Source organism: Denticeps clupeoides, chromosome 17, assembly GCF_900700375.1.
Source record: "Denticeps clupeoides chromosome 17, fDenClu1.1, whole genome shotgun sequence".
NCBI lineage: Eukaryota > Metazoa > Chordata > Actinopteri > Clupeiformes > Denticipitidae > Denticeps > Denticeps clupeoides.
Window position 1 is genome coordinate 8,709,324 of NC_041723.1, and position 26,370 is coordinate 8,735,693.

The 26,370-nt window shown below is 32.8% G+C and overlaps 1 protein-coding gene across 2 annotated transcripts in view; it reads left to right on the forward strand.

Moving 5' to 3' along the window:
* LOC114766777 (serine-rich adhesin for platelets-like) overlaps nt 1-26,370 on the forward strand; it is a 52,612-nt gene that overhangs the window by 9,390 nt on the left and 16,852 nt on the right. Inside the window, exons 4-70 of one of the 2 annotated variants that reach the window (XM_028957971.1) lie at nt 1,826-1,850; nt 2,635-2,688; nt 3,470-3,523; nt 3,759-3,812; nt 4,041-4,094; nt 5,181-5,234; nt 5,391-5,444; nt 5,671-5,724; nt 5,948-6,001; nt 6,739-6,792; nt 6,945-6,998; nt 7,217-7,270; nt 7,550-7,603; nt 7,759-7,812; nt 8,029-8,082; nt 8,509-8,562; nt 8,840-8,893; nt 9,049-9,102; nt 9,319-9,372; nt 9,527-9,580; nt 9,799-9,852; nt 10,129-10,182; nt 10,335-10,388; nt 11,082-11,135; nt 11,564-11,617; nt 11,894-11,947; nt 12,104-12,157; nt 12,374-12,427; nt 12,584-12,637; nt 12,710-12,763; nt 12,921-12,974; nt 13,386-13,439; nt 13,716-13,769; nt 13,925-13,978; nt 14,195-14,248; nt 14,676-14,729; nt 15,007-15,060; nt 15,216-15,269; nt 15,486-15,539; nt 15,694-15,747; nt 15,966-16,019; nt 16,296-16,349; nt 16,502-16,555; nt 16,774-16,827; nt 16,980-17,033; nt 17,250-17,303; nt 17,731-17,784; nt 18,061-18,114; nt 18,271-18,324; nt 18,541-18,594; nt 18,750-18,803; nt 18,876-18,929; nt 19,087-19,140; nt 19,552-19,605; nt 19,882-19,935; nt 20,397-20,450; nt 20,999-21,052; nt 21,393-21,446; nt 21,947-22,000; nt 22,550-22,603; nt 23,297-23,350; nt 23,586-23,639; nt 24,125-24,178; nt 24,698-24,751; nt 24,997-25,050; nt 25,547-25,600; nt 26,110-26,163. In XM_028957971.1, coding sequence (XP_028813804.1) covers nt 1,826-1,850; nt 2,635-2,688; nt 3,470-3,523; nt 3,759-3,812; nt 4,041-4,094; nt 5,181-5,234; nt 5,391-5,444; nt 5,671-5,724; nt 5,948-6,001; nt 6,739-6,792; nt 6,945-6,998; nt 7,217-7,270; nt 7,550-7,603; nt 7,759-7,812; nt 8,029-8,082; nt 8,509-8,562; nt 8,840-8,893; nt 9,049-9,102; nt 9,319-9,372; nt 9,527-9,580; nt 9,799-9,852; nt 10,129-10,182; nt 10,335-10,388; nt 11,082-11,135; nt 11,564-11,617; nt 11,894-11,947; nt 12,104-12,157; nt 12,374-12,427; nt 12,584-12,637; nt 12,710-12,763; nt 12,921-12,974; nt 13,386-13,439; nt 13,716-13,769; nt 13,925-13,978; nt 14,195-14,248; nt 14,676-14,729; nt 15,007-15,060; nt 15,216-15,269; nt 15,486-15,539; nt 15,694-15,747; nt 15,966-16,019; nt 16,296-16,349; nt 16,502-16,555; nt 16,774-16,827; nt 16,980-17,033; nt 17,250-17,303; nt 17,731-17,784; nt 18,061-18,114; nt 18,271-18,324; nt 18,541-18,594; nt 18,750-18,803; nt 18,876-18,929; nt 19,087-19,140; nt 19,552-19,605; nt 19,882-19,935; nt 20,397-20,450; nt 20,999-21,052; nt 21,393-21,446; nt 21,947-22,000; nt 22,550-22,603; nt 23,297-23,350; nt 23,586-23,639; nt 24,125-24,178; nt 24,698-24,751; nt 24,997-25,050; nt 25,547-25,600; nt 26,110-26,163 — 3,589 coding nt within the window. Of the gene's footprint in view, nt 1-1,823; nt 1,851-2,634; nt 2,689-3,469; nt 3,524-3,758; nt 3,813-4,040; nt 4,095-5,180; nt 5,235-5,390; nt 5,445-5,670; nt 5,725-5,947; nt 6,002-6,738; nt 6,793-6,944; nt 6,999-7,216; nt 7,271-7,549; nt 7,604-7,758; nt 7,813-8,028; nt 8,083-8,508; nt 8,563-8,839; nt 8,894-9,048; nt 9,103-9,318; nt 9,373-9,526; nt 9,581-9,798; nt 9,853-10,128; nt 10,183-10,334; nt 10,389-11,081; nt 11,136-11,563; nt 11,618-11,893; nt 11,948-12,103; nt 12,158-12,373; nt 12,428-12,583; nt 12,638-12,709; nt 12,764-12,920; nt 12,975-13,385; nt 13,440-13,715; nt 13,770-13,924; nt 13,979-14,194; nt 14,249-14,675; nt 14,730-15,006; nt 15,061-15,215; nt 15,270-15,485; nt 15,540-15,693; nt 15,748-15,965; nt 16,020-16,295; nt 16,350-16,501; nt 16,556-16,773; nt 16,828-16,979; nt 17,034-17,249; nt 17,304-17,730; nt 17,785-18,060; nt 18,115-18,270; nt 18,325-18,540; nt 18,595-18,749; nt 18,804-18,875; nt 18,930-19,086; nt 19,141-19,551; nt 19,606-19,881; nt 19,936-20,396; nt 20,451-20,998; nt 21,053-21,392; nt 21,447-21,946; nt 22,001-22,549; nt 22,604-23,296; nt 23,351-23,585; nt 23,640-24,124; nt 24,179-24,697; nt 24,752-24,996; nt 25,051-25,546; nt 25,601-26,109; nt 26,164-26,370 lie in introns of those variants that run through there. The other variant, XM_028957972.1, reaches the window with a different exon arrangement.

Below are 26,370 nucleotides of genomic sequence, written 5' to 3' on the forward strand. Positions count from 1 at the left end.
GTCTTATGGACCTATACCCAACATTAAAACCCATTTCTAATAGTTTGGGTTATTTTTTGCAACTAATCTTCCTTGCAATTAAACATGTGTAGGGTTCAGATCAGGGGTCATTGCTTTTTTGTCTTATAATGTGACATTTTTTTACCTTACCTCAGCAATCGCTGTATGGACTGGTAGAAGCCCAGTAGCCTGGTTGGTAACACACTTGACTATGAACCAGAAGACCACAATGTCACAGTTGTTGCAAAGTCACAAGGTTTCTCCAGGGGGACTGTCCATGTAAATTCTGACTGCTTTGAATAAGGATGTCACATCCAGAGTGACTTGCAATCAGTAGTTGCCCCTGATGGGACTCAATTGTAGGAAGTGGGTATGAACCTGTGATTATGCTATCATGGCTCTTTCAAGCAATTTTATCTACACATGAACCAGGGACAATTAAATTAATTAAATGCTCAAAAGCATACATGATTAACAGTAACTCATACAAAAACCATGTAACAATCAATTTGAATTTGATTAAGAATGTGCCTAAATGCATGAAGTATGTGTATCATTGAAATTCAACAAAAATAAACCATCTTTAAGACAGTGACTTTGAGAAAGTTGTTGAGTAAAAACATCTGAGTGAACAACAACATCTGAGTTGTGTGGTTATTGCATCGAAGGCATGCTGATGTTCATATCCTGTCAGTTCTCACTTGGACTACACATTCCCTAGATCTCCTAGGATATAATGAAAAACGTTTCATGCAAGGACAAACTTCACCACTTACTTGACTTACAAGAAAGGTGATTGTGGAACATGGTATTTCAAAGGTGTTAGGGAGCAAACATCTTGATGAAGGAAATTAAGAGTGTTGCACTGTTGCATCTGTCTATATGCTAATCGTTAAAAATCCTAATTACATACAATTGTTAATTTTACAATAGGTGGAACATGTTAATTCCTCTCTTTCAAAAGAATGAATCTCAGAATTGCTTCAACTTCACTTTTCCTATGAAGCAGAGCATTCGGAACTTCCTTCATCTCACAATCTCGACAATGGAATGAAGGATGACTGCGTCAATGGATGTCGAATAAATGTCCCTCAGGGTGGTGTGTAACTTATTTTATTGTAACTTTATTTGTCCTTGTTTATTTTATTATTGTATTAATATTTTACAAATATTAGCATGATGACACTTTAAGTACCATGATTATTGTGGTTGTAGTCAGTGGCACAACTTTATAGCACCATCAATCAAAAGGTAGTAGTAGCCTGGTGAGCAACACACTTGGTAGAAGACCATAAAGTCACAGGTTCAAACTCCTCTTGCTACCATTGTGTCCTTGAGCAAGACACCTAACCCTGAATTACTCCAGGGGGACTGTCCCTGTCATTTCTGATTATGTGTTAAATCTGGATAAGGGCACCTGCTAATTGTAAATCATAAATAATATATTGTACATGACCAACATTTTATGTAATGTAAATGTTCAATGAGAACATTGTTAAGCATGTTGTATTGTTATCAGCAGCTTCTGACCAGGATGAGTAATGTCCTTGATTATGCTTACCTACAATATTCGCTAAATTATTTTACTCTAAAAGCAGATGTGACATGGCCCAGTTAACTTACTATTCTCTCTTGGTATTTAATGATTAAAGTAATGTTTTGCAATGGTCTGAAATGTTGGTTTTGAGTTCACGGTAACGTGAGCACCAAACTTAAGAATGGGATTTTAATCATATTTGACAACTGTATTAATGGGCCCTGTTGTTTTGCGCATCCAAAGCGACATTAATGTTTGATTAATGATCCATTTTTATCTTTCACACAGAGCACAATAGCAGAGATATCAAATGGTACGTCCATCCGCTATCAAATAAAGCTGCAGCTTGTTTAGTTTGCGTTTATGAGATTTACGAGAGTTGCTTGTTTTTCCATCTTTCCTGCTACTTTACTACCACTACTAACAGTCTCCATTCATCTTCTTTTATTCGTTCGCTTCAGCTTATTCCTAGTAGTTTCCTTCAAGTTTGGCATGTTTTATTTCTCTTTTGAGTGTGGATGTCTATGGTCTGTTTATGTTTCTAGTCTTTGGCATTTGTCAACCATGTGCTGCGGCCACTGCTCCGTTCCCCCAGAACGAGTGGTCAAAAACACAGAACAAATCACAGCTTCATCAGTGTCTGGAATGGATGTAGCATATTCTTAAATCCATTTGCTAACAATAATATAACAATAAGATTCCCTTGTTTTAATTATGAAATAGGTTATATTTCACATGTATTTGTATCTGTACTATATTGACAGGGTTAATGTCATTGAAAATGAGACTAAAATACAAGTTTCATTGACTAAAATATCATCAGATCTCCTTGACTAAAACTAGACTAGTATGTCATCAGTTCTTGTTTACTAAAACTAAACTAAAATGTCATTAGTTCTTGTTGACTAAGACTATATTAAAATATTTATGGATAATTCATAAATATGACTAAAATGCTCAGACAGACCGCCAAAAACAACTATACTCAAAACACATATCTTAGTCTGAACTATTTTCTAATAAATATACACACAATCATTCAGAGAATTCATAAATATTCTTGCATTGAAAAAAATTATTTGTACTTATATTTTAAGACACCACTTACCCAGATAGCACTGTGGATTCCTCTACAGCAAGCACCATAGCAGGTAAGAATTGTGTGTTTCTATATGTGGTATTTTATCACAATATTATAATGTTATCATCTGTGGTAATAGCCAATATGTACATGCAATTATATTTTCAGTTTGGCTACCCCATGATGTACTGTTGAAAATGTTAATACTGGTCCTGGCAGAAAAGTGTGTCACAGTGTCACAAGTATTTTTGAGTGATTATATACATACAATCGTTGTTTCAGTCATGGTCTAAACTGAACATACTGGACAGAATATATAGACATTATAGCACTTATTGTTTACGTACTTATACTTTAAGACACCACTTCACAGGATAGTTTCAGTTATGCTCTTAACTGAACATTAACTTTGCAACACGTGTACTTATATTTTTAAGATACGACTTTGCTTAGTAGCACCATGGTTTCCTCTACCAGTAGCACCAAGCAGTATGTAGTAATGTTGTTATCCTGGTTCCAATTCTTCAGGTTAGTTGTCCTAAAAAATTAACTCAGTAATGCTAAAGCCAGGCTTTTTCTAATTGAAGAGCACTTGTAAAAAAACAAAAAAAACAAAAAAAAAACAAAAAAAAAAAACGGTTCAAACTGTTAAAAACGTTAATGCTGGCTGTCCTAGAAAAGTGTCAAAACACACATCTTAAACAGTGTCACCACTATTGTTCATATAATATGTATTTTCAATCAGTTTCATAGTTTATATAATCAGAATTCACTTAATTGAGCAGATTAGTTTGGACAGTTTACAACATTCCAGCAAGAATTTTAAAATCGTTTGTACTTATATTTTTAAGACACCACATCCCTGAATAGCACGATAGCTTTCTCTACAGCTAGCACCAAAGCAGGTGAGAACTATACTTTTATCTGTGCATTTTAGAATTTTATTATAATATTGCCATCCTGGTTTCAAACCATCAAGATTGTAGACCTTGAAAATATACCTGTTATAATGTTAAAGCCAGGTTTTTGCTCTTATTACTCTTACTCTTAATTGTCAAACTCTTAACTGAACATGTTATCATAGACAAAATTCAGAAACATTCTAGCACTTAAAAAAAATACTTTGTACTTAATCTTTAGACCCAATTTCCCTTGATAGCATTGTGGATACCTCTACAGCTAGCACTATAGCAGGTGAGAATTGTGATTCTATCTATGGAATTTTAGCACTATTTCATAATGTTGTTGTCCTAGGTAAAAACAATCAAGACTGATGAACTTAAAAATAACCTGAATATTGAATTAAGATATATACATGCAACCATAGTTTCAGTCATTCTTTTACATCAACATTCGTGCAAGGTTTTTGTTCATTAACTTTCCAACACTGTTTATAAAATCATTTGTACTTATATATTTCAGACACCAGTCCCCTGAGAAGCACCATAGCTTCCTCTACAGCTAGCACCATAGCAGGTGAGTTTTGTGTTGTGGAATTACAGAAATATTTAGTAATGTTGTAGTTTTGGTTATAAACGCTCATGACTGTTGACTGAAGAATAGGAGTTTTGTGGATGGTGAACATTCTCAGAACCACATGCGCTTAAAAACCAAACATGCAATAGATTATCAGACATTTAACTCAATTCTGACTGGTGAGCAGGTAAATCCGAACTTTTGACCACATACAATGTGCTACGTCCTAATACCTTATAACTTAAAATATAACAAATTGAATTAATCAATATCCGAGCACTGTTTACAAAATTGTTTGTACTTATATTTTTCCACTTCATTGAGTAGCACAATGGCTTCGTCTACAGCTATTACTAAAGATGGTTTGAATTGTATTTTTTTTTTATCTGTGAAAATGTGCAGTGTGTAAAACTTTTGTTGTCAATGTTCCATCTAGTAAAACTTAAAAAAAATTACTCCATAATGGTAAAGTTTCAGTCATGCACTTAATTCAACATATTATTTCAGACAGTTTATATCATCATTCCAGCAAGGTTTTAAAAATCATTTGAACTTATATTTTTAAGACATCACCTCCCTGAGTAGCACAATGGCTTCCTCCACAGCTAGCACCAAAGCAAGTGAGAACTGTGTTTTTAATCTGCATTTTAGAACTATATTATAATGTTGCCATCCTGGTTTCACACACATTTGTCAAATAAATATGAAATTATATACACACAATTTTTTTTCAGTCATCCTCGTAATACTCGTAATTCATAAATATTTTAGAATTTAAAAAATACTTATATCTTATGTCTTTAGACCCATTTTCCTTTGAAAACATTATGGACACCTCTACAGCTAGCACTATAGCAGATGAGAATTGTGTTTCTATCTATGGAATTTTAGCACTATTTCATAATGTTGTTGTCCTAGGTAAAAACAATCAAGATTGTTGAACTTAAAAACAACCTGAATATTGAATTAATATGTATATATGCAACCATTGTTTCAGTCATGCTCTGAATTCACCATATTATTTTGGATGCTTTACATCAATTTTCCAGCAAGGTTTTTGAAATCAATTGTACTTATATTTTTAAGACAGCATATCCTTGAGTAGCACCGAGGCTTCCTCAACCACTAGCACCATAGAAGGTGAGAATTGTGTGCATTTTTACTGTGGAATTTTGGCAGTATGTAGTTATTTTATTGATCTGGTTAAAAAAAAAACAAAAAAAAAAAAACAGGAGTTTTGTGAAGTTCAAGATTAAGTTTATAAAATCATTTATCATTTGTACTTAAATATTTTAGACACAACTTCCTTGAATAGCATGGCAGCTTTCTCTACTTCTAGCACCATAGCAGGTGAGTTTTGTGTTTTTAATTGTGGAATTACAGCAGTATTTAGTAATGTTGTTGTTTTCGTTATAAATGCTCATGATTGTTGACCAAAAAAAATTTAAATACATTATTTGAAATAAAATATACACACAATTATGTTCTAAGGCACACTCTTACATGGACATATTATTCCAGACAAAATTCATAAACATTCTAGTACTTTTAAAATTCTTTGTCCTTATATCTTTAGACACTATTTCCCTTGACAGCATTATGGATACCTCTAGGGCTCGCTCTATAGCAGGTGAGAATTCTGTTCCTATCTATGGAATCTATCTAAAGTTATTTCATAACGTTTTTGTCCTATATAAAAAAAACATGGTTTTTAAACTTGAAAATGTTTGAAATATTAAATTAATACATATACTCAACTTCAGTCATACTCCGATTTCACCATGATATTTTTGGTCATTTTACTATAACATTCCAGCAAGGTTTTTAAAATTGTTTGTACTCATATTTTTAAGACACCACCTTGCTGAGTAGCACGATGGCTTCCTCTACAGCTAGCACCAAAGCAGGTGAGAACTGTGTGTTTTAAATCTGTTTATTGTAATGTTGTCATTCTGGTTTTACACACATTTGTCAAATAAATATGAAATTATATACACACAATTATGTTTTCAGTCATGCTCGTAATACTGAATTAAAAAAACGTTGTTGTTATATCTTTAGACCCATTTTCCTTTGAAAACATTAATGATAACTCTACAGCTATCTATGGAATTCCTATCTATGGAATTTTATAATGTTTCTGTCCTAGTAAACCATCAAGATTGTCAAACTTGAAAATATACTGAATATTGAATGAATATATAGACACAACCATAGTTTCAGTCATACTCTAAATTAATCATTTTGGAGGTTTTACATCAATATTACAGAAACGTTATTGAAATTGATTGTACTTATGTTTTTAAGACACCACTTTCTTGAGTAGCACCATGGCTGCCTCTAACGCTAGCACCAAAGCAGGTTAGAATTGTGGGGTTTTTTTTTTTTATCGGTGGAATATGATCAGTAGGTAGTAATTTTGTCATCATGTTTCAAGTTCTTTTTCTAATTGAAGAGTTACTTTAGTTCAAACTGTAAAAAATATTCATGCTGACGGCGTTAGAAAAGTGTCTTACACAGTTTCACAACTATTTTTGAAATAATAAACACATGCAATCATAGTTTGAGTCATGCACTTAATTCAACATATTGTTTCAGACAGTTCAGCAAAGTTTTTAAAATTGTTTGTACTCATTATTTTAAGACACCACCTTGCTGAGTAGCATGATGGCTTCCTCTACAGCTAGCACCAAAGCAGGTGAGAACTGTGTGTTTTTAATATTTTTATTATAATGTTGCCATCCTGGTTTTACACACATTTGTCAAATGAATATGAAATTTTATACACACAATTATGTTTTCAGTCATTCTCGTATTACTCAAAATAAACCTTTGTTTCTATATCTTTAGACCCATTTTCCTTGGAAAACATTAATGATAACTCTACAGCTAACACTATAGCAGGTGAGAATTATGTTCCTATCTATGGAATTTTAGCACTATTTCATAATGTTTCTGTCCTAGTAAACCATAAAGATTGTCAAACTTGAAAATAAACTGAATATTAAATTAATATATAGACACAACCATAGTTTCAGTCATACTCTAATTTCATCATTTTAGAGATTTTACATCAAAATTACAGAAAGGTTGTTGAAATCGATTGTACTTGTGTTTTTAAGGCACCACTTTCTTGAGTAGCACCATGGCTGCCTCTACCGCTAGCACCAAAGCAGGTTAGAATTGTGGGGGTTTTTATCGGTGGAATATGATCATTAGGTAGTAATTTTTTTTCATCCTGTTTCAAGCTCTTTTTCTTATTAAAGAGTTACTTTAATTCAAACTGTTTAAAATGTTCATGCTGATGGTGTTAGAAAAGTGTCTTACACAGTTTCACAACTATTTTTGAAAAAATATACACATGCAATCATAGTTTGCGTCATGAACGTAATTCAACATATTGTTTCAGACAGTTCAGCAAAGTTTTTTAAATTGTTTGTACTTGTGTTTTTAAGACACCACTTTCTTGAGTAGCACCATGTCTGCCTCTACCGCTAGCACCAAAGCAGGTGAGAACTGTGTGTTTTTAATCTGTTTATTATAATGTTGCCATCCTGGTTTCACACACATTTGTCAAACAAATATGAAATTATATACACACAGTTATGTTTTCAGTCATACTCGTAATACTCAAAAAAAAAAAACTTTGTTCCTATATCTTTAGACACATTTTCCTTGGAAAACATTAATGGTAACTCTACAGCTAGCACTATAGCAGGTGAGAATTATGTTCCTATCTATGGAATTTTAGCACTATTTCATAATGTTTCTGTCCTAGTAAACCATCAAGACTGTCAAACTTGAAAATATACTGAAAATTGAATTATTATATACACAACCTTAGTTTCAGTCATACTCTAAATTCATCATTTTGGAGATTTTACATCAATATTACAGAAAGGTTTTTGAAATCGATTGTACTTGTCTTTTTAAGACACCACTTTCTTGAGTAGCACCATGGCTGCCTCTACCGCTAGCACCAAAGCAGGTGAGAACTGTGTGTTTTTAATCTGTTTATTATAATGTTGCCATCCTGGTTTTACAGACATTTGTCAAATAAATATGACATTATATACACACAATTATTTTTTCAGTCATACTCGTAATACTCAAAAAAAAAACCTTTGTCCCTATATCTTTAGACCCATTTTCCTTGGAAAACATTAATGATAACTCTACAGCTAGCACTATAGGTGATGAGAATTATGTTCCTATCTATGGACTTTTAGCACTATTTCATAATGTTGCTGTGCTAGTAAACCATCAAGTTTGTCAAACTTGAAAATATACTGAATATTAAATTAATATATAGACACAACCATGGTTTCAGTCATACTCCAAATTCATCATTTTGGAGGTTTTACATCAATATGACATAAACGTTTTTGAAATCAATTCAACTTATGTTTTTAAGACACCACTTTCTTGAGTAGCACCATGGCTGCCTCTACCGCTAGCACCAAAGCAGGTTAGAATTGTGGGTTTTTTTATCGGTGGAATATGATCTATAGGTAGTAATTTTGTCATCCTGTTTCAAGCTCTTTTTCTTATTAAAGAGTTACTTTAATTAAAACTGTTTAAAATGTTCATGCTGATGGTGTTAGAAAAGTGTCTTACACAGTTTCACAACTAATTTTGAAATAATATACACATGCAATCATAGTTTGCGTCATGAACTTAATTCAACATATTTTTTCAGACAGTTCAGCAAAGTTTTTTAAATTGTTTGTACTTGTGTTTTTAAGACACCACTTTCTTGAGTAGCACCATGTCTGCCTCTACCGTTAGCACCAAAGCAGGTGAGAACTGTGTGTTTTTAATCTGTTTATTATAATGTTGCCATCCTGGTTTCACACACATTTGTCAAACAAATATGAAATTATATACACACAGTTATGTTTTCAGTCATACTCATAATACTCAAAAAAAAAAAACTTTGTTCCTATATCTTTAGACCCATTTTCCTTGGAAAACATTAATGACAACTCTACAGCAAGCACTATAGCAGGTGAGAATTATGTTCCTATCTATGGAATTTTAGCACTATTTCATAATGTTTCTGTCCTAGTAAACCATCAAGACTGTCAAACTTGAAAATATACTGAAAATTGAATTATTATATACACAACCTTAGTTTCAGTCATACTCTAAATTCATCATTTTGGAGATTTTACATCAATATTACAGAAAGGTTTTTGAAATCGATTGTACTTGTCTTTTTAAGACACCACTTTCTTGAGTAGCACCATGGCTGCCTCTACCGCTAGCACCAAAGCAGGTGAGAACTGTGTGTTTTTAATCTGTTTATTATAATGTTGCCATCCTGGTTTTACAGACATTTGTCAAATAAATATGACATTATATACACACAATTATGTTTTCAGTCATACTCATAATACTCAAAAAAAAAACCTTTGTCCCTATATCTTTAGACACATTTTCCTTGGAAAACATTAATGATAACTCTACAGCTAGCACTATAGGCGGTGAGAATTATGTTCCTATCTATGGACTTTTAGCACTATTTCATAATGTTGCTGTGTTAGTAAACCATCAAGTTTGTCAAATTTGAAAATATACTGAATATTATATTAATATATAGACACAACCATGGTTTCAGTCATACTCCAAATTCAACATTTTATAGGTTTTACATCAATATTACAGAAATGTTTTTGAAATCGATTGTACTTATGTTTTTAAGACACCACTTTCTTGAGTAGCACCATGGCTGCCTCTACCGATAGCACCAAAACAGGTTAGAATTGTCTTTTTTTTATCGGTGAAAGATGATCATTAGGTAGTAATTTTGTCATCCTGTTTCAAGCTCTTTTTCTTATTAAAGAGTTACTTTAATTAAAACTGTTTAAAATGTTCATGCTGATGGTGTTAGAAAAGTGTCTTACACAGTTTCACAACTAATTTTGAAATAATATAAACATGCAATCATAGTTTGCGTCATGAACGTAATTCAACATATTGTTTCAGACAGTTCAGCAAAGTTTTTAAAATTGTTTGTACTCATTATTTTAAGACACCACCTTGCTGAGTAGCACGATGGCTTCCTCTACAGCTAGCACCAAAGCAGGTGAGAACTGTGTGTTTTTAATATTTTTATTATAATGTTGCCATCCTGGTTTTACACACATTTGTCAAATGAATATGAAATTTTATACACACAATTATGTTTTCAGTCATTCTCGTAATACTCAAAATAAACCTTTGTTTCTATATCTTTAGACCCATTTTCCTTGGAAAACATTAATGATAACTCTACAGCTAACACTATAGCAGGTGAGAATTATGTTCCTATCTATGGACTTTTAGCACTATTTCATAATGTTGCTGTGCTAGTAAACCATCAAGTTTGTCAAACTTGAAAATATACTGAATATTAAATTAATATATAGACACAACCATGGTTTCAGTCATACTCCAAATTCATCATTTTGGAGGTTTTACATCAATTTTACAGAAACGTTTTTGAAATAAATTCAACTTGTCTTTTTAAGACACCACTTTTTGAGTAGCACCATGTCTGCCTCTACCGCTAGCACCAAAGCAGGTGAGAACTGTGTGCTTATAATCTGTTTATTATAATGTTGCCATCCTGGTTTCACACACATTTGTCAAACAAATATGAAATTATATACACACAGTTATGTTTTCAGTCATACTCGTAATACTCAAAAAAAATCTTTGTTCCTATATCTTTAGACCCATTTTCCTTGGAAAACATTAATGATAACTCTACAGCAAGCACTATAGCAGGTGAGAATTATGTTCCTATCTATGGACTTTTAGCACTATTTCATAATGTTTCTGTCCTAGTAAACCATCAAGACTGTCAAACTTGAAAATATACTGAATATTGAATTAATATATACACAACCTTAGTTTCAGTCATACTCTAAATTAATCATTTTGGAGATTTTACATCAATATTACAGAAAGGTTTTTGAAATCGATTGTACTTGTCTTTTTAAGACACCACTTTCTTGAGTAGCACCATGGCTGCCTCTACCGCTAGCACCAAAGCAGGTGAGAACTGTGTGTTTTTAATCTGTTTATTATAATGTTGCCATCCTGGTTTTACAGACATTTGTCAAATAAATATGACATTATATACACACAATTATGTTTTCAGTCATACTCGTAATACTCAAAAAAAAAAAACCTTTGTTCCTATATCTTTAGACCCATTTTCCTTGGAAAACATTAATGATAACTCTACAGCTAGCACTATAGGCGGTCAGAATTATGTTCCTATCTATGGACTTTTAGCACTATTTCATAATGTTGCTGTGCTAGTAAACCATCAAGTTTGTCAAACTTGAAAATATACTGAATATTAAATTAATATATAGACACAACCATGGTTTCAGTCATACTCCAAATTCATCATTTTGGAGGTTTTACATCAATATTACAGAAAGGTTTTTTAAATCGATTGTACTTATATTTTTAAGACACCACTTTCTTGAGTAGCACCATGGCTGCCTCTACCGCTAGCACCAAAGCAGGTTAGAATTGTGTTTTTTTTATCGGTGAAAGATGATCATTAGGTAGTAATTTCGTCATCCTGTTTCAAGCTCTTTTTCTTATTAAACAGTTACTTTAATTAAAACTGTTTAAAATGTTCATGCTGATGGTGTTAGAAAAGTGTCTTACACAGTTTCACAACTAATTTTGAAATAATATACACATGCAATCTTAGTTTGAGTCATGCACTTAATTCAATATATTGTTTCAGACAGTTCAGCAAAGTTTTTTAAATTGTTTGTACTTGTGTTTTTAAGACACCACTTTCTTGAGTAGCACCATGTCTGCCTCTACAGCTAGCACCAAAGCAGGTGAGAACTGTGTGTTTTTAATCTGTTTATTATAATGTTGCCATCCTGGTTTCACACACATTTGTCAAACAAATATGAAATTATATACACACAGTTATGTTTTCAGTCATACTTGTAATACTCAAAAAAAAAAAAACTTTGTTCCTATATCTTTAGACCCATTTTCCTTGGAAAACATTAATGGTAACTCTACAGCTAGCACTATAGCAGGTGAGAATTATGTTCCTATCAATGGAATTTTAGCACTATTTCATAATGTTTCTGTCCTAGTAAACCATCAAGACTGTCAAACTTGAAAATATACTGAAAATTGAATTATTATATACACAACCTTAGTTTCAGTCATACTCTAAATTCATCATTTTGGAGATTTTACATCAATATTACAGAAAGGTTTTTTAAATCGATTGTACTTGTCTTTTTAAGACACCACTTTCTTGAGTAGCACCATGGCTGCCTCTACCGCTAGCACCAAAGCAGGTGAGAACTGTGTGTTTTTAATCTGTTTATTATAATGTTGCCATCCTGGTTTTACAGACATTTGTCAAATAAATATGACATTATATACACACAATTATTTTTTCAGTCATACTCGTAATAATCAAAAAAAAAAAACCTTTGTTCCTATATCTTTAGACCCATTTTCCTTTGAAAACATTAATGATAACTCTACAGCAAGCACTATAGGCGGTGAGAATTATGTTCCTATCTATGGAAGTATGTACTCATGTACTCATGGAAGTATGTACTCATATTTTAAAGACACCACCTTGCTTAGTACAACGATGGCTTCCTCTACAGCTAGCACCAAAGCAGGTGAGAACTGTGTGTTTTTAATCTTTTTATTATAAAGTTACCATCCTGGTTTTACACACATTTGTCAAATAAATATGACATTTTTTACACACAATTATGTTTTCAGTCATACTCGTAATACTCAATAAAGAAAAAAACTTTGTTCCTATATCTTTAGACCCATTTTCCTTTGAAAACATTAATGATAAATCTACAGCTAGCACTATAGCAGGTGAGAATTATGTTCCTATCTATGGAATTTAAGTACATTTACATTTACATTTACAGCATTTATCAGACGCCCTTATACAGAGCGACTTACAATCAGTATTACAGGGACAGTCTCCCTGGAGCAATTAAGTGTCTTGCTCAGGGACACAATGGTAGTAAGTGGGATTCGAACCCGGGTCTTCTGGTTCATAGGCGAGTGTGTTACCCACTAGGCTACTAACACCCTGTACTATTTCATGATGTTTCTGTCCTAGTAAACCATCAATTATGTCAAACTTGAAAATATACTGAATATTAAATTATTATATAGACACAACCATGGTCTCAGTCATACTCCAAATTCATCATTTTGGAGGTTTTACATCAATATTACAGAAACGTTTTTGAAATAAATTCAACTTGTCTTTTTAAGACACCACTTTCTTGAGTAGCACCATGGCTGCCTCTACCGCTAGCACCAAAGCAGGTTAGAATTGTATTTTTTTTATCGGTGAAAGATGATCATTAGGTAGTAATTTTGTCATCCTGTTTCAAGCTCTTTTTCTTATTAAAGAGTTACTTTAATTAAAACTGTTTAAAATGTTCATGCTGATGGTGTTAGAAAAGTGTCTTACACAGTTTCACAACTATTTTTGAAATAATATACACATGTAATCATAGTTTGCGTCATTAACTTAATTCAACATATTGTTTCAGACAGTTCAGCAAAGTTTTTTAAATTGTTTGTACTTGTGTTTTTAAGACACCACTTTCTTGAGTAGCACCATGTCTGCCTCTACCGCTAGCACCAAAGCAGGTGAGAACTGTGTGTTTTTAATCTGTTTATTATAATGTTGCCATCCTGGTTTCACACACATTTGTCAAACAAATATGAAATTATATACACACAGTTATGTTTTCAGTCATACTCGTAATACTCAAAAAAAAAAAACTTTGTTCCTATATCTTTAGACCCATTTTCCTTGGAAAACATTAATGGTAACTCTACAGCTAGCACTATAGCAGGTGAGAATTATGTTCCTATCTATGGAATTTTAGCACTATTTCATAATGTTTCTGTCCTAGTAAACCATCAAGACTGTCAAACTTGAAAATATACTGAAAATTGAATTATTATATACACAACCTTAGTTTCAGTCATACTCTAAATTCATCATTTTGGAGATTTTACATCAATATTACAGAAAGGTTTTTGAAATCGATTGTACTTGTCTTTTTAAGACACCACTTTCTTGAGTAGCACCATGGCTGCCTCTACCGCTAGCACCAAAGCAGGTGAGAACTGTGTGTTTTTAATCTGTTTATTATAATGTTGCCATCCTGGTTTTACAGACATTTGTCAAATAAATATGACATTATATACACACAATTATTTTTTCAGTCATACTCGTAATACTCAAAAAAAAAAACCTTTGTCCCTATATCTTTAGACCCATTTTCCTTGGAAAACATTAATGATAACTCTACAGCTAGCACTATAGGTGATGAGAATTATGTTCCTATCTATGGACTTTTAGCACTATTTCATAATGTTGCTGTGCTAGTAAACCATCAAGTTTGTCAAACTTGAAAATATACTGAATATTAAATTAATATATAGACACAACCATGGTTTCAGTCATACTCCAAATTCATCATTTTGGAGGTTTTACATCAATATGACATAAACGTTTTTGAAATCAATTCAACTTATGTTTTTAAGACACCACTTTCTTGAGTAGCACCATGGCTGCCTCTACCGCTAGCACCAAAGCAGGTTAGAATTGTGGGTTTTTTTATCGGTGGAATATGATCTATAGGTAGTAATTTTGTCATCCTGTTTCAAGCTCTTTTTCTTATTAAAGAGTTACTTTAATTAAAACTGTTTAAAATGTTCATGCTGATGGTGTTAGAAAAGTGTCTTACACAGTTTCACAACTAATTTTGAAATAATATACACATGCAATCATAGTTTGCGTCATGAACTTAATTCAACATATTTTTTCAGACAGTTCAGCAAAGTTTTTTAAATTGTTTGTACTTGTGTTTTTAAGACACCACTTTCTTGAGTAGCACCATGTCTGCCTCTACCGTTAGCACCAAAGCAGGTGAGAACTGTGTGTTTTTAATCTGTTTATTATAATGTTGCCATCCTGGTTTCACACACATTTGTCAAACAAATATGAAATTATATACACACAGTTATGTTTTCAGTCATACTCATAATACTCAAAAAAAAAAAACTTTGTTCCTATATCTTTAGACCCATTTTCCTTGGAAAACATTAATGACAACTCTACAGCAAGCACTATAGCAGGTGAGAATTATGTTCCTATCTATGGAATTTTAGCACTATTTCATAATGTTTCTGTCCTAGTAAACCATCAAGACTGTCAAACTTGAAAATATACTGAAAATTGAATTATTATATACACAACCTTAGTTTCAGTCATACTCTAAATTCATCATTTTGGAGATTTTACATCAATATTACAGAAAGGTTTTTGAAATCGATTGTACTTGTCTTTTTAAGACACCACTTTCTTGAGTAGCACCATGGCTGCCTCTACCGCTAGCACCAAAGCAGGTGAGAACTGTGTGTTTTTAATCTGTTTATTATAATGTTGCCATCCTGGTTTTACAGACATTTGTCAAATAAATATGACATTATATACACACAATTATGTTTTCAGTCATACTCATAATACTCAAAAAAAAAACCTTTGTCCCTATATCTTTAGACACATTTTCCTTGGAAAACATTAATGATAACTCTACAGCTAGCACTATAGGCGGTGAGAATTATGTTCCTATCTATGGACTTTTAGCACTATTTCATAATGTTGCTGTGTTAGTAAACCATCAAGTTTGTCAAATTTGAAAATATACTGAATATTATATTAATATATAGACACAACCATGGTTTCAGTCATACTCCAAATTCAACATTTTATAGGTTTTACATCAATATTACAGAAATGTTTTTGAAATCGATTGTACTTATGTTTTTAAGACACCACTTTCTTGAGTAGCACCATGGCTGCCTCTACCGATAGCACCAAAACAGGTTAGAATTGTCTTTTTTTTATCGGTGAAAGATGATCATTAGGTAGTAATTTTGTCATCCTGTTTCAAGCTCTTTTTCTTATTAAAGAGTTACTTTAATTAAAACTGTTTAAAATGTTCATGCTGATGGTGTTAGAAAAGTGTCTTACACAGTTTCACAACTAATTTTGAAATAATATAAACATGCAATCATAGTTTGCGTCATGAACGTAATTCAACATATTGTTTCAGACAGTTCAGCAAAGTTTTTAAAATTGTTTGTACTCATTATTTTAAGACACCACCTTGCTGAGTAGCACGATGGCTTCCTCTACAGCTAGCACCAAAGCAGGTGAGAACTGTGTGTTTTTAATATTTTTATTATAATGTTGCCATCCTGGTTTTACACACATTTGTCAAATGAATATGAAATTTTATACACACAATTATGTTTTCAGTCATTCTCGTAATACTCAAAATAAACCTTTGTTTCTATATCTTTAGACCCATTTTCCTTGGAAAACATTAATGATAACTCTACAGCTAACACTATAGCAGGTGAGAATTATGTTCCTATCTATGGACTTTTAGCACTATTTCATAATGTTGCTGTGCTAGTAAACCATCAAGTTTGTCAAACTTGAAAATATACTGAATATTAAATTAATATATAGACACAACCATGGTTTCAGTCATACTCCAAATTCATCATTTTGGAGGTTTTACATCAATTTTACAGAAACGTTTTTGAAATAAATTCAACTTGTCTTTTTAAGACACCACTTTTTTGAGTAGCACCATGTCTGCCTCTACCGCTAGCACCAAAGCAGGTGAGAACTGTGTGCTTATAATCTGTTTATTATAATGTTGCCATCCTGGTTTCACACACATTTGTCAAACAAATATGAAATTATATACACACAGTTATGTTTTCAGTCATACTCGTAATACTCAAAAAAAATCTTTGTTCCTATATCTTTAGACCCATTTTCCTTGGAAAACATTAATGATAACTCTACAGCAAGCACTATAGCAGGTGAGAATTATGTTCCTATCTATGGACTTTTAGCACTATTTCATAATGTTTCTGTCCTAGTAAACCATCAAGACTGTCAAACTTGAAAATATACTGAATATTGAATTAATATATACACAACCTTAGTTTCAGTCATACTCTAAATTAATCATTTTGGAGATTTTACATCAATATTACAGAAAGGTTTTTGAAATCGATTGTACTTGTCTTTTTAAGACACCACTTTCTTGAGTAGCACCATGGCTGCCTCTACCGCTAGCACCAAAGCAGGTGAGAACTGTGTGTTTTTAATCTGTTTATTATAATGTTGCCATCCTGGTTTTACAGACATTTGTCAAATAAATATGACATTATATACACACAATTATGTTTTCAGTCATACTCGTAATACTCAAAAAAAAAAACCTTTGTTCCTATATCTTTAGACCCATTTTCCTTGGAAAACATTAATGATAACTCTACAGCTAGCACTATAGGCGGTCAGAATTATGTTCCTATCTATGGACTTTTAGCACTATTTCATAATGTTGCTGTGCTAGTAAACCATCAAGTTTGTCAAACTTGAAAATATACTGAATATTAAATTAATATATAGACACAACCATGGTTTCAGTCATACTCCAAATTCATCATTTTGGAGGTTTTACATCAATATTACAGAAAGGTTTTTTAAATCGATTGTACTTATGTTTTTAAGACACCACTTTCTTGAGTAGCACCATGGCTGCCTCTACCGCTAGCACCAAAGCAGGTTAGAATTGTGTTTTTTTTATCGGTGAAAGATGATCATTAGGTAGTAATTTCGTCATCCTGTTTCAAGCTCTTTTTCTTATTAAACAGTTACTTTAATTAAAACTGTTTAAAATGTTCATGCTGATGGTGTTAGAAAAGTGTCTTACACAGTTTCACAACTAATTTTGAAATAATATACACATGCAATCTTAGTTTGAGTCATGCACTTAATTCAATATATTGTTTCAGACAGTTCAGCAAAGTTTTTTAAATTGTTTGTACTTGTGTTTTTAAGACACCACTTTCTTGAGTAGCACCATGTCTGCCTCTACAGCTAGCACCAAAGCAGGTGAGAACTGTGTGTTTTTAATCTGTTTATTATAATGTTGCCATCCTGGTTTCACACACATTTGTCAAACAAATATGAAATTATATACACACAGTTATGTTTTCAGTCATACTTGTAATACTCAAAAAAAAAAAAACTTTGTTCCTATATCTTTAGACCCATTTTCCTTGGAAAACATTAATGGTAACTCTACAGCTAGCACTATAGCAGGTGAGAATTATGTTCCTATCAATGGAATTTTAGCACTATTTCATAATGTTTCTGTCCTAGTAAACCATCAAGACTGTCAAACTTGAAAATATACTGAATATTGAATTAATAAATACACAACCTTAGTTTCAGTCATACTCTAAATTCATCATTTTGGAGATTTTACATCAATATTACAGAAAGGTTTTTTAAATCGATTGTACTTGTCTTTTTAAGACACCACTTTCTTGAGTAGCACCATGGCTGCCTCTACCGCTAGCACCAAAGCAGGTGAGAACTGTGTGTTTTTAATCTGTTTATTATAATGTTGCCATCCTGGTTTTACAGACATTTGTCAAATAAATATGACATTATATACACACAATTATGTTTTCAGTCATACTCGTAATAATCAAAAAAAAAAACCTTTGTTCCTATATCTTTAGACCCATTTTCCTTTGAAAACATTAATGATAACTCTACAGCAAGCACTATAGGCGGTGAGAATTATGTTCCTATCTATGGAAGTATGTACTCATGTACTCATGGAAGTATGTACTCATATTTTAAAGACACCACCTTGCTTAGTACAACGATGGCTTCCTCTACAGCTAGCACCAAAGCAGGTGAGAACTGTGTGTTTTTAATCTTTTTATTATAAAGTTACCATCCTGGTTTTACACACATTTGTCAAATAAATATGACATTTTTTACACACAATTATGTTTTCAGTCATACTCGTAATACTCAATAAAGAAAAAAACTTTGTTCCTATATCTTTAGACCCATTTTCCTTTGAAAACATTAATGATAAATCTACAGCTAGCACTATAGCAGGTGAGAATTATGTTCCTATCTATGGAATTTAAGTACATTTACATTTACATTTACAGCATTTATCAGACGCCCTTATACAGAGCGACTTACAATCAGTATTACAGGGACAGTCTCCCTGGAGCAATTAAGTGTCTTGCTCAGGGACACAATGGTAGTAAGTGGGATTCGAACCCGGGTCTTCTGGTTCATAGGCGAGTGTGTTACCCACTAGGCTACTAACACCCTGTACTATTTCATGATGTTTCTGTCCTAGTAAACCATCAATTATGTCAAACTTGAAAATATACTGAATATTAAATTATTATATAGACACAACCATGGTCTCAGTCATACTCCAAATTCATCATTTTGGAGGTTTTACATCAATATTACAGAAACGTTTTTGAAATAAATTCAACTTGTCTTTTTAAGACACCACTTTCTTGAGTAGCACCATGGCTGCCTCTACCGCTAGCACCAAAGCAGGTTAGAATTGTATTTTTTTTATCGGTGAAAGATGATCATTAGGTAGTAATTTTGTCATCCTGTTTCAAGCTCTTTTTCTTATTAAAGAGTTACTTTAATTAAAACTGTTTAAAATGTTCATGCTGATGGTGTTAGAAAAGTGTCTTACACAGTTTCACAACTATTTTTGAAATAATATACACATGTAATCATAGTTTGCGTCATTAACTTAATTCAACATATTGTTTCAGACAGTTCAGCAAAGTTTTTTAAATTGTTTGTACTTGTGTTTTTAAGACACCACTTTCTTGAGTAGCACCATGGCTGCCTCTACCGCTAGCACCAAAGCAGGTGAGAACTGTGGGTTTTTTTATCGGTGGAATATGATCTATAGGTAGTAATTTTGTCATCCTCTTTCAAGCTCTTTTTCTTATTAAAGAGTTACTTTAATTAAAACTGTTTAAAATGTTCATGCTGACGGCGTTAGAAAAGTGTCTTACACAGTTTCACAACTAATTTTGAAATAATATACACATGCAATCATAGTTTGCGTCATGAACTTAATTCAACATATTTTTTCAGACAGTTCAGCAAAGTTTTTAAAATAGATTATACTCATATTTTAAAGACACCACCTTGCTTAGTAAAAAAGCAGGTGAGAACTGTGTGTTTTTAATCTTTTTATTATAAAGTTGCCATCCTGGTTTTACACACATTTGTCAAATAAATATGACATTTTTTACACACAATTATGTTTTCAGTCATACTCGTAATACTCAATAAAGAAAAAAACTTTGTTCCTATATCTTTAGACCCATTTTCCTTTGAAAACATTAATGATAAATCTACAGCTAGCACTATAGCAGGTGAGAATTATGTTCCTATATATAGAATTTAAGTACTATTTCATAATGTTTCTGTCCTAGTAAACCATCAATTATGTCAAACTTGAAAATATACTGAATATTAAATTAATATATAGACACAACCATGGTTTCAGTCATACTCCAAATTCATCATTTTGGAGGTTTTACATCAATATTACAGAAACGTTTTTGAAATCAATTCAACTTATGTTTTTAAGACACCACTTTATTGAGTAGCACCATGGCTGCCTCTACCGCTAGCACAAAAGCAGGTTAGAATTCTGGGGTTTTTTATCTGTGGAATATGATCAGTAGGTAGTAATTTTGTCATCCTGTTTCAAGCTCTTTTTCTAATTGAAGTGTTACTTCAGTTCAAACTGTTAAAATGTTCATGCTGATGGTGTTATAAAAGTGTCTTACACAGTTTCACAACTATTTTTGAAATAATAAACACATGCAATCATAGTTTGATTCATGCACTTAATTGAACATATTGTTTCAGACAGTTTAGCAAGATTTTTAAAATTGCTTGTACTCATATTTTTAAGACACCACCTTGCTGAGTAGCCCGATGGCTTCCTCTACAGCTAGCACCAAAGCAGGTGAGAACTGTGTGTTTATATTTTAAATGTATATTATGATGTTGCCAGTTTCCTAATTTCACACCATCAAGACTGTTGACCATGAAAATATACTTACTGTAGTGTTAGAGTCAGACTTTTGCCTGTTGAAGAGCTACTGTATTTTATACTGTTGAAAGTTAATTCTGGTTGTGCTAGAAAGGTTTCAGAACACATATCTTACACAGTTTTCACAATTATTTTTGAAATAATATATACACAATCATAGTTTCAGAAATGGTTTTAACTAAAGGTATTGTTTCTAACAGATACATACATTTTCCAGCATTTTTTTATTATGCATTGTATTTATATTTTTAAGACATCAGTCCTCTGAGTAGCACCATAGCTTCTTCTACAGGTAGCACCATAGCAGGTGAGTTTTGGGTTTTTAATGTGAAATTACAGCAGTATTTAGTAATGTTGTTGTTGTGGTTATAAATGCTCATGATTGTTGACCGAAAAATAGGAGTTTTGTGGATGGTGAACATTCTCAAGACCAGATGAGCTTGAAAAAACAAACATGCAAAAGATTATCATCCATTTTATTCAAGAATTGTGACTGATGAACAAGTCAGTCTGTACCTTTTGACCACATACAATGTTCTATGGCCTAATGTCTTATAATTATGCCTCTCAAAGTTGAAGCCAGGCTTTTGCACCATGACAACTTGTCCTGTAGTTCACAATTCTGAAAATCTTAATGCTGGTTCTGACAGAATAGTGTCAGAACACACATCTTACGCAGTGTCACCACTATTTTTGAATTAATATATACATGCAATCCTAATTTCAGTTATGAACATATACATTTCAACCATAATTCCTCAACTTTCCAGCACTATTAATGAAACTATTTGTATTAATATTTTTCAGTCACTACTTCCTTGAGTAGCACAACAGATTCCTCTACTGCTAGCACCCAAGCAGGTTAGAATTTTTTATTTAATCTGTGGAAAATGAGCAGTGTGTAGTAATTTTGTCATCCTAGTTCACACTCAAGTTACTCAACTTAAAAAACAAATTACATAATGGTTAAGCCAGGCTTTTTCCAGTTGTAGAGCTACTGTAGTTCAAACTGGTCAGGGAACGGCCTGTGGGCGCATGAATACACATGGTTAATGAAATCATTTGTTGAAACAATTTTAAGGCACCAATTCATTGAGTAGCACAATTTCTTCCTTCAACCACCAGCACCAAAGCAGAAGAGAATTGTATTTTTATTTAATCTATGGAGTTTGAGCAGAATGTAGTAATGTTGTTGTCCTTGTTGACACTCAAGTAAAAGTATCAGAGCACATATTTTACAGTTTTCACAATTATTTTTAAAATAATATATACACACAAACAACATTATTAAACGAATATATACATGCAATAGTATATTCAGTCATGCTCTTGTCTGAACAAATAATTGAAACCAGAATTCATCAACATTTCAGCGCTGTTAAGGAAATCATTTGTATTTATATTTTTCAGTCACCACGTCCTTGAGTAGCACAACGGCTTCCTCTACTTCTAGCAGCAAAGCAGGTAGGAATTGTTTTTTGTTGTTGTGGTTGTGTAGTAATTTTGTTGTCCATGCTCGAACTCAAATTAGTCAATCTAAAAAACAAACTCTATAATGGTAAAGCCAGGCTTTTTCCAATTGAAGAGCAACTGTAATTTTTGTCAGGGGAAGGGCCTGGGGGCGCATGAGCAGACATGATAGAAGTGGCTGGAGAAGCAGGAGGACTGGGGACTGAAGGACATGGGCGCTTGGGTTGACTTGAGCAGGAAGAAGACAGGCAACTGCTGGGGTGTGGAGAAGCAGCAGTGGGCACCAGCCTGTAAGAGCGCTCGGTGGCGGTAGATACACACGGTGTAATTATCAGAGCAGTCTTTTTACCGTGGCTCGAGAATGAGAGAAGGGTGCTGACGAATGAGTAATCTAAAGTTTTTGACCACATACAATGTGCTTTGTCCTAAAGTCTTGAAATTATGCCTCATAAGGTTGAAGCCAGGCTTTTGTTCTGTAGTTGAAACTGATGAAAATGTCAATGCTGGTTCTAACAGAAAAGTGTCAGAACACACAGCTTACACAGTGTCACAACTATTTTTAATTTAATATATACATGCAATCATAGTTGCAGTCATGGTCTTAACTGGAAATATAATTTCACAGAAATATAAATTTCAGAAATTTCCAGCACTATATATAAAATTGGTTGTACTTATATTTTCAAGACACCACCTCCCTGAGTAGCACGAGCGCTTCCTCTACCGCTAGCACCATAGCAGGTGAAAATTTTATATTTTTTAAATCTGTGGAATATGAGCTGTATGTAGTCATCCTTGTTGAAACTCAAGTTAAAGTATCAGAACACACATCTTACACAGTTTTCACAATCATTTTTTAAATAATATGTTCAGACAATCATAGATTCAGTCATGGTTTTAACTGAAGGTATTGTTTCTGACAGAATACATTAACTGTCCAGCATTTTTTAATATGCATTGTATTTATATATTTAAGACACCAGTCCCCTGAGTAGCACCATAGCTTCCTCTACAGCTAGCACCATAGCAGGTGAGGTTTGTGTTTTTAATGGTGGAATTACAGCAGTATTTAGTAATGTTTTTGTTGTGGTTATAAATGCTCATGAATGTTAACCAAAAAATTCTCAGGACCACATGCACTTAAAAACCAAACATGCAACAGATTATCATCCATTTTATTCAAGAATTGTGACTGGTGAACAAGTCCATTTAAACTTTTCGACCACATACAATGTGCTACATCCTAATGCCTTCAAATTATGCCTCATAAAATTGAAGCCAGGCATTTGCACCATGATGACCTGTCCTGTAGTTCAAACTTCTGAAAATCTTAATGCTTTTTCAGACAGTAAAGTGTCAGAACACACATCTTACACAGTGTCACAACCATTATTAAACTAATATATACAATAAATAGTATTTTCTGTTATGCACTTAACTGAACATATAATTTCAACCAGAATTCATCAACTTTCCAGAAATGTCATTGAAATCATTTGTATTTATATTTTTCAGTCACTACTTCCTTGAGTAGCACAACGGCTTCCTCTACTTCTAGCAGCAAAGCAGGTTGGAATTTTTTGTTGTTGTTGTGGTTGTTTTTTTGTGGTTGTGTAGTAATTTTGTTGTCCATGTTCAAACTCAAATTAGTCAATTTAAAAAACAAACTTTAATGGTAAAGCCAGGCTTTTTCCAATTGAAGAGCTACTGTAGATTTTGTCAGGGGAAGGGCCTGGGGACACATGAGCAGACATGATAGAAGTGGCTGGAGAAGCAGGAGGACTGGGGACTGAAGGACATGGGCGCTTGGGCTAACTTGAGCAGGAAGTCTTGAAATGTCTTGAAATTATACCTCATAAAGTTGAAGCCAGGCTTTTGTTCTGTAGTTGAAACTGATGAAAACGTCAATGCTGGCTCTAACAGAAAAGTGTCAGAACACACATCTTACACAGTGTCACAACTATTTTTAATTTAATATATACATGCAATCATAGTTTTAGTCATGGTCTTAACTGGACAAAAAATCTACACAGATATCATCAACTTTCCAGCACTGTTTATAAAATTTGTTGTACTTATACTTTTAAGACACCACTTCCCTGAGTAGCACAAGTGCTTCCTCTACTGCTAGCACCAAAGCAGGTGAATTTTTTATATTTTTTAAATCTGTGGAATATGAGCTGTATGTAGTAATGTTGTCATCCTTGTTGAAACTCAAGTTAAAGTATCAGAACACACATCTTACACAGTTTTCACAATCATTTTTTAAATAATATGTACACAAAAAAACATAGTTTTAGTCATGGTTTTGCCTGAAGGTATTGTTTCTGACAGAATACATTAACTGTCCAGCATTTTTTAATATGCACTGTATTTATATATTTAAGACACCAGTCCCCTGAGTAGCACCATAGCTTCCTCTACAGGTAGCACCATAGCAGGTGAGTTTTGAGTTTTTAATTGTGAAATTACAGCAGTATTTAGTAATGTTGTTGTGGTTATAAATGCTCATGATTATTGACCAAAAAATAGGAGTTTGTGGATGGTGAACATTCTCAAAATGCGCTTAAAAACCAAACATGTAATAGATTATAATCCATTTTATTCAGGAATTGTGACTGGTTAACAAGTCAATCTAAACTTTTTGACCACAGGCAATATGGTACATCCTAAAACATTCAAATTTTGCCTCATAAAATTTGAAGCCAGGTTTTTGCATCATGACAACCTGTCCTGTAGTTCAAACTTCTGAAAATCTTAATGCTGGTTCTGACAGAAAAGTGTCACGTATTTTACACAGTGTAACAACCATTATTAAACTAATATATACAATAAATAGTATTTTCAGTCATGCACTTAACTGAACATAAAATTTAAACTGGAATTCATTAACTTTCCATCACTGTTAATGCAATCATTTGTATTTATATTTTTCAGTCACTGCTTCCTTGAGTAGCACAACTGCTTCTTCTACTTCTAGCAGCAAATCAGGTAGGAATTGTTTTTTGTTGTTGTGGTTGCTTTTTAATTTGTGGAAAATGAACTTAAAAAACAAACTACATAATGGTAAAGCCAGGCTTTTTCCAGTTGAAGAGCTACTGTAGTTCAAACAGCTCAGGGGAACGGCATGTGGGCGCATGAATACACATGGTAGAAGAAGTTAATGAAATCATTTGTACTTATAATTTTTAAGGCACCACTTCCCTGAGTTTCACGATTTCTTCCTTCTAGCACCAGAACCAAGACAGATGAGAACTCTGTTTTTATTTAATCTATGGAATTTAGGCAGTATGTAGTAATGTTGTCTTTGTTGAAACTCAAGTTAAAGTATTAGAACACATATTTTACAGTTTTCACAATTATTTTTGAAATAATATATACACACAAACAACCATTATTAAATGAATATATACATGCTCTCTTCTGAAAAAATAATTTAAACCAGAATTCATCAACATTCCAGCGCTGTTAATAAAATAATTTGTATTTATATTTTTCAGTCACCACTACCTTGAGTAGCACAATGGATTCCTATACTTCTAGCACCAAAGCAGGTTAGAAATGTTTTTTTTCTTTATCTGTTTAAAATTAGCAGTTTGTAGTATTTTTGATGTGTTAGTTCACACTTGAATGAGAGCAGGGTGCTGATGAAAGAGTAATCTAAACTTTTTGACCACATACAATGTGCTATGTCCTAATGCTTTGAAATTCTGCCTCATAAAGTTGAAGCCAGGCTTTTGCACCAGCTGTCCTGTAGTTCT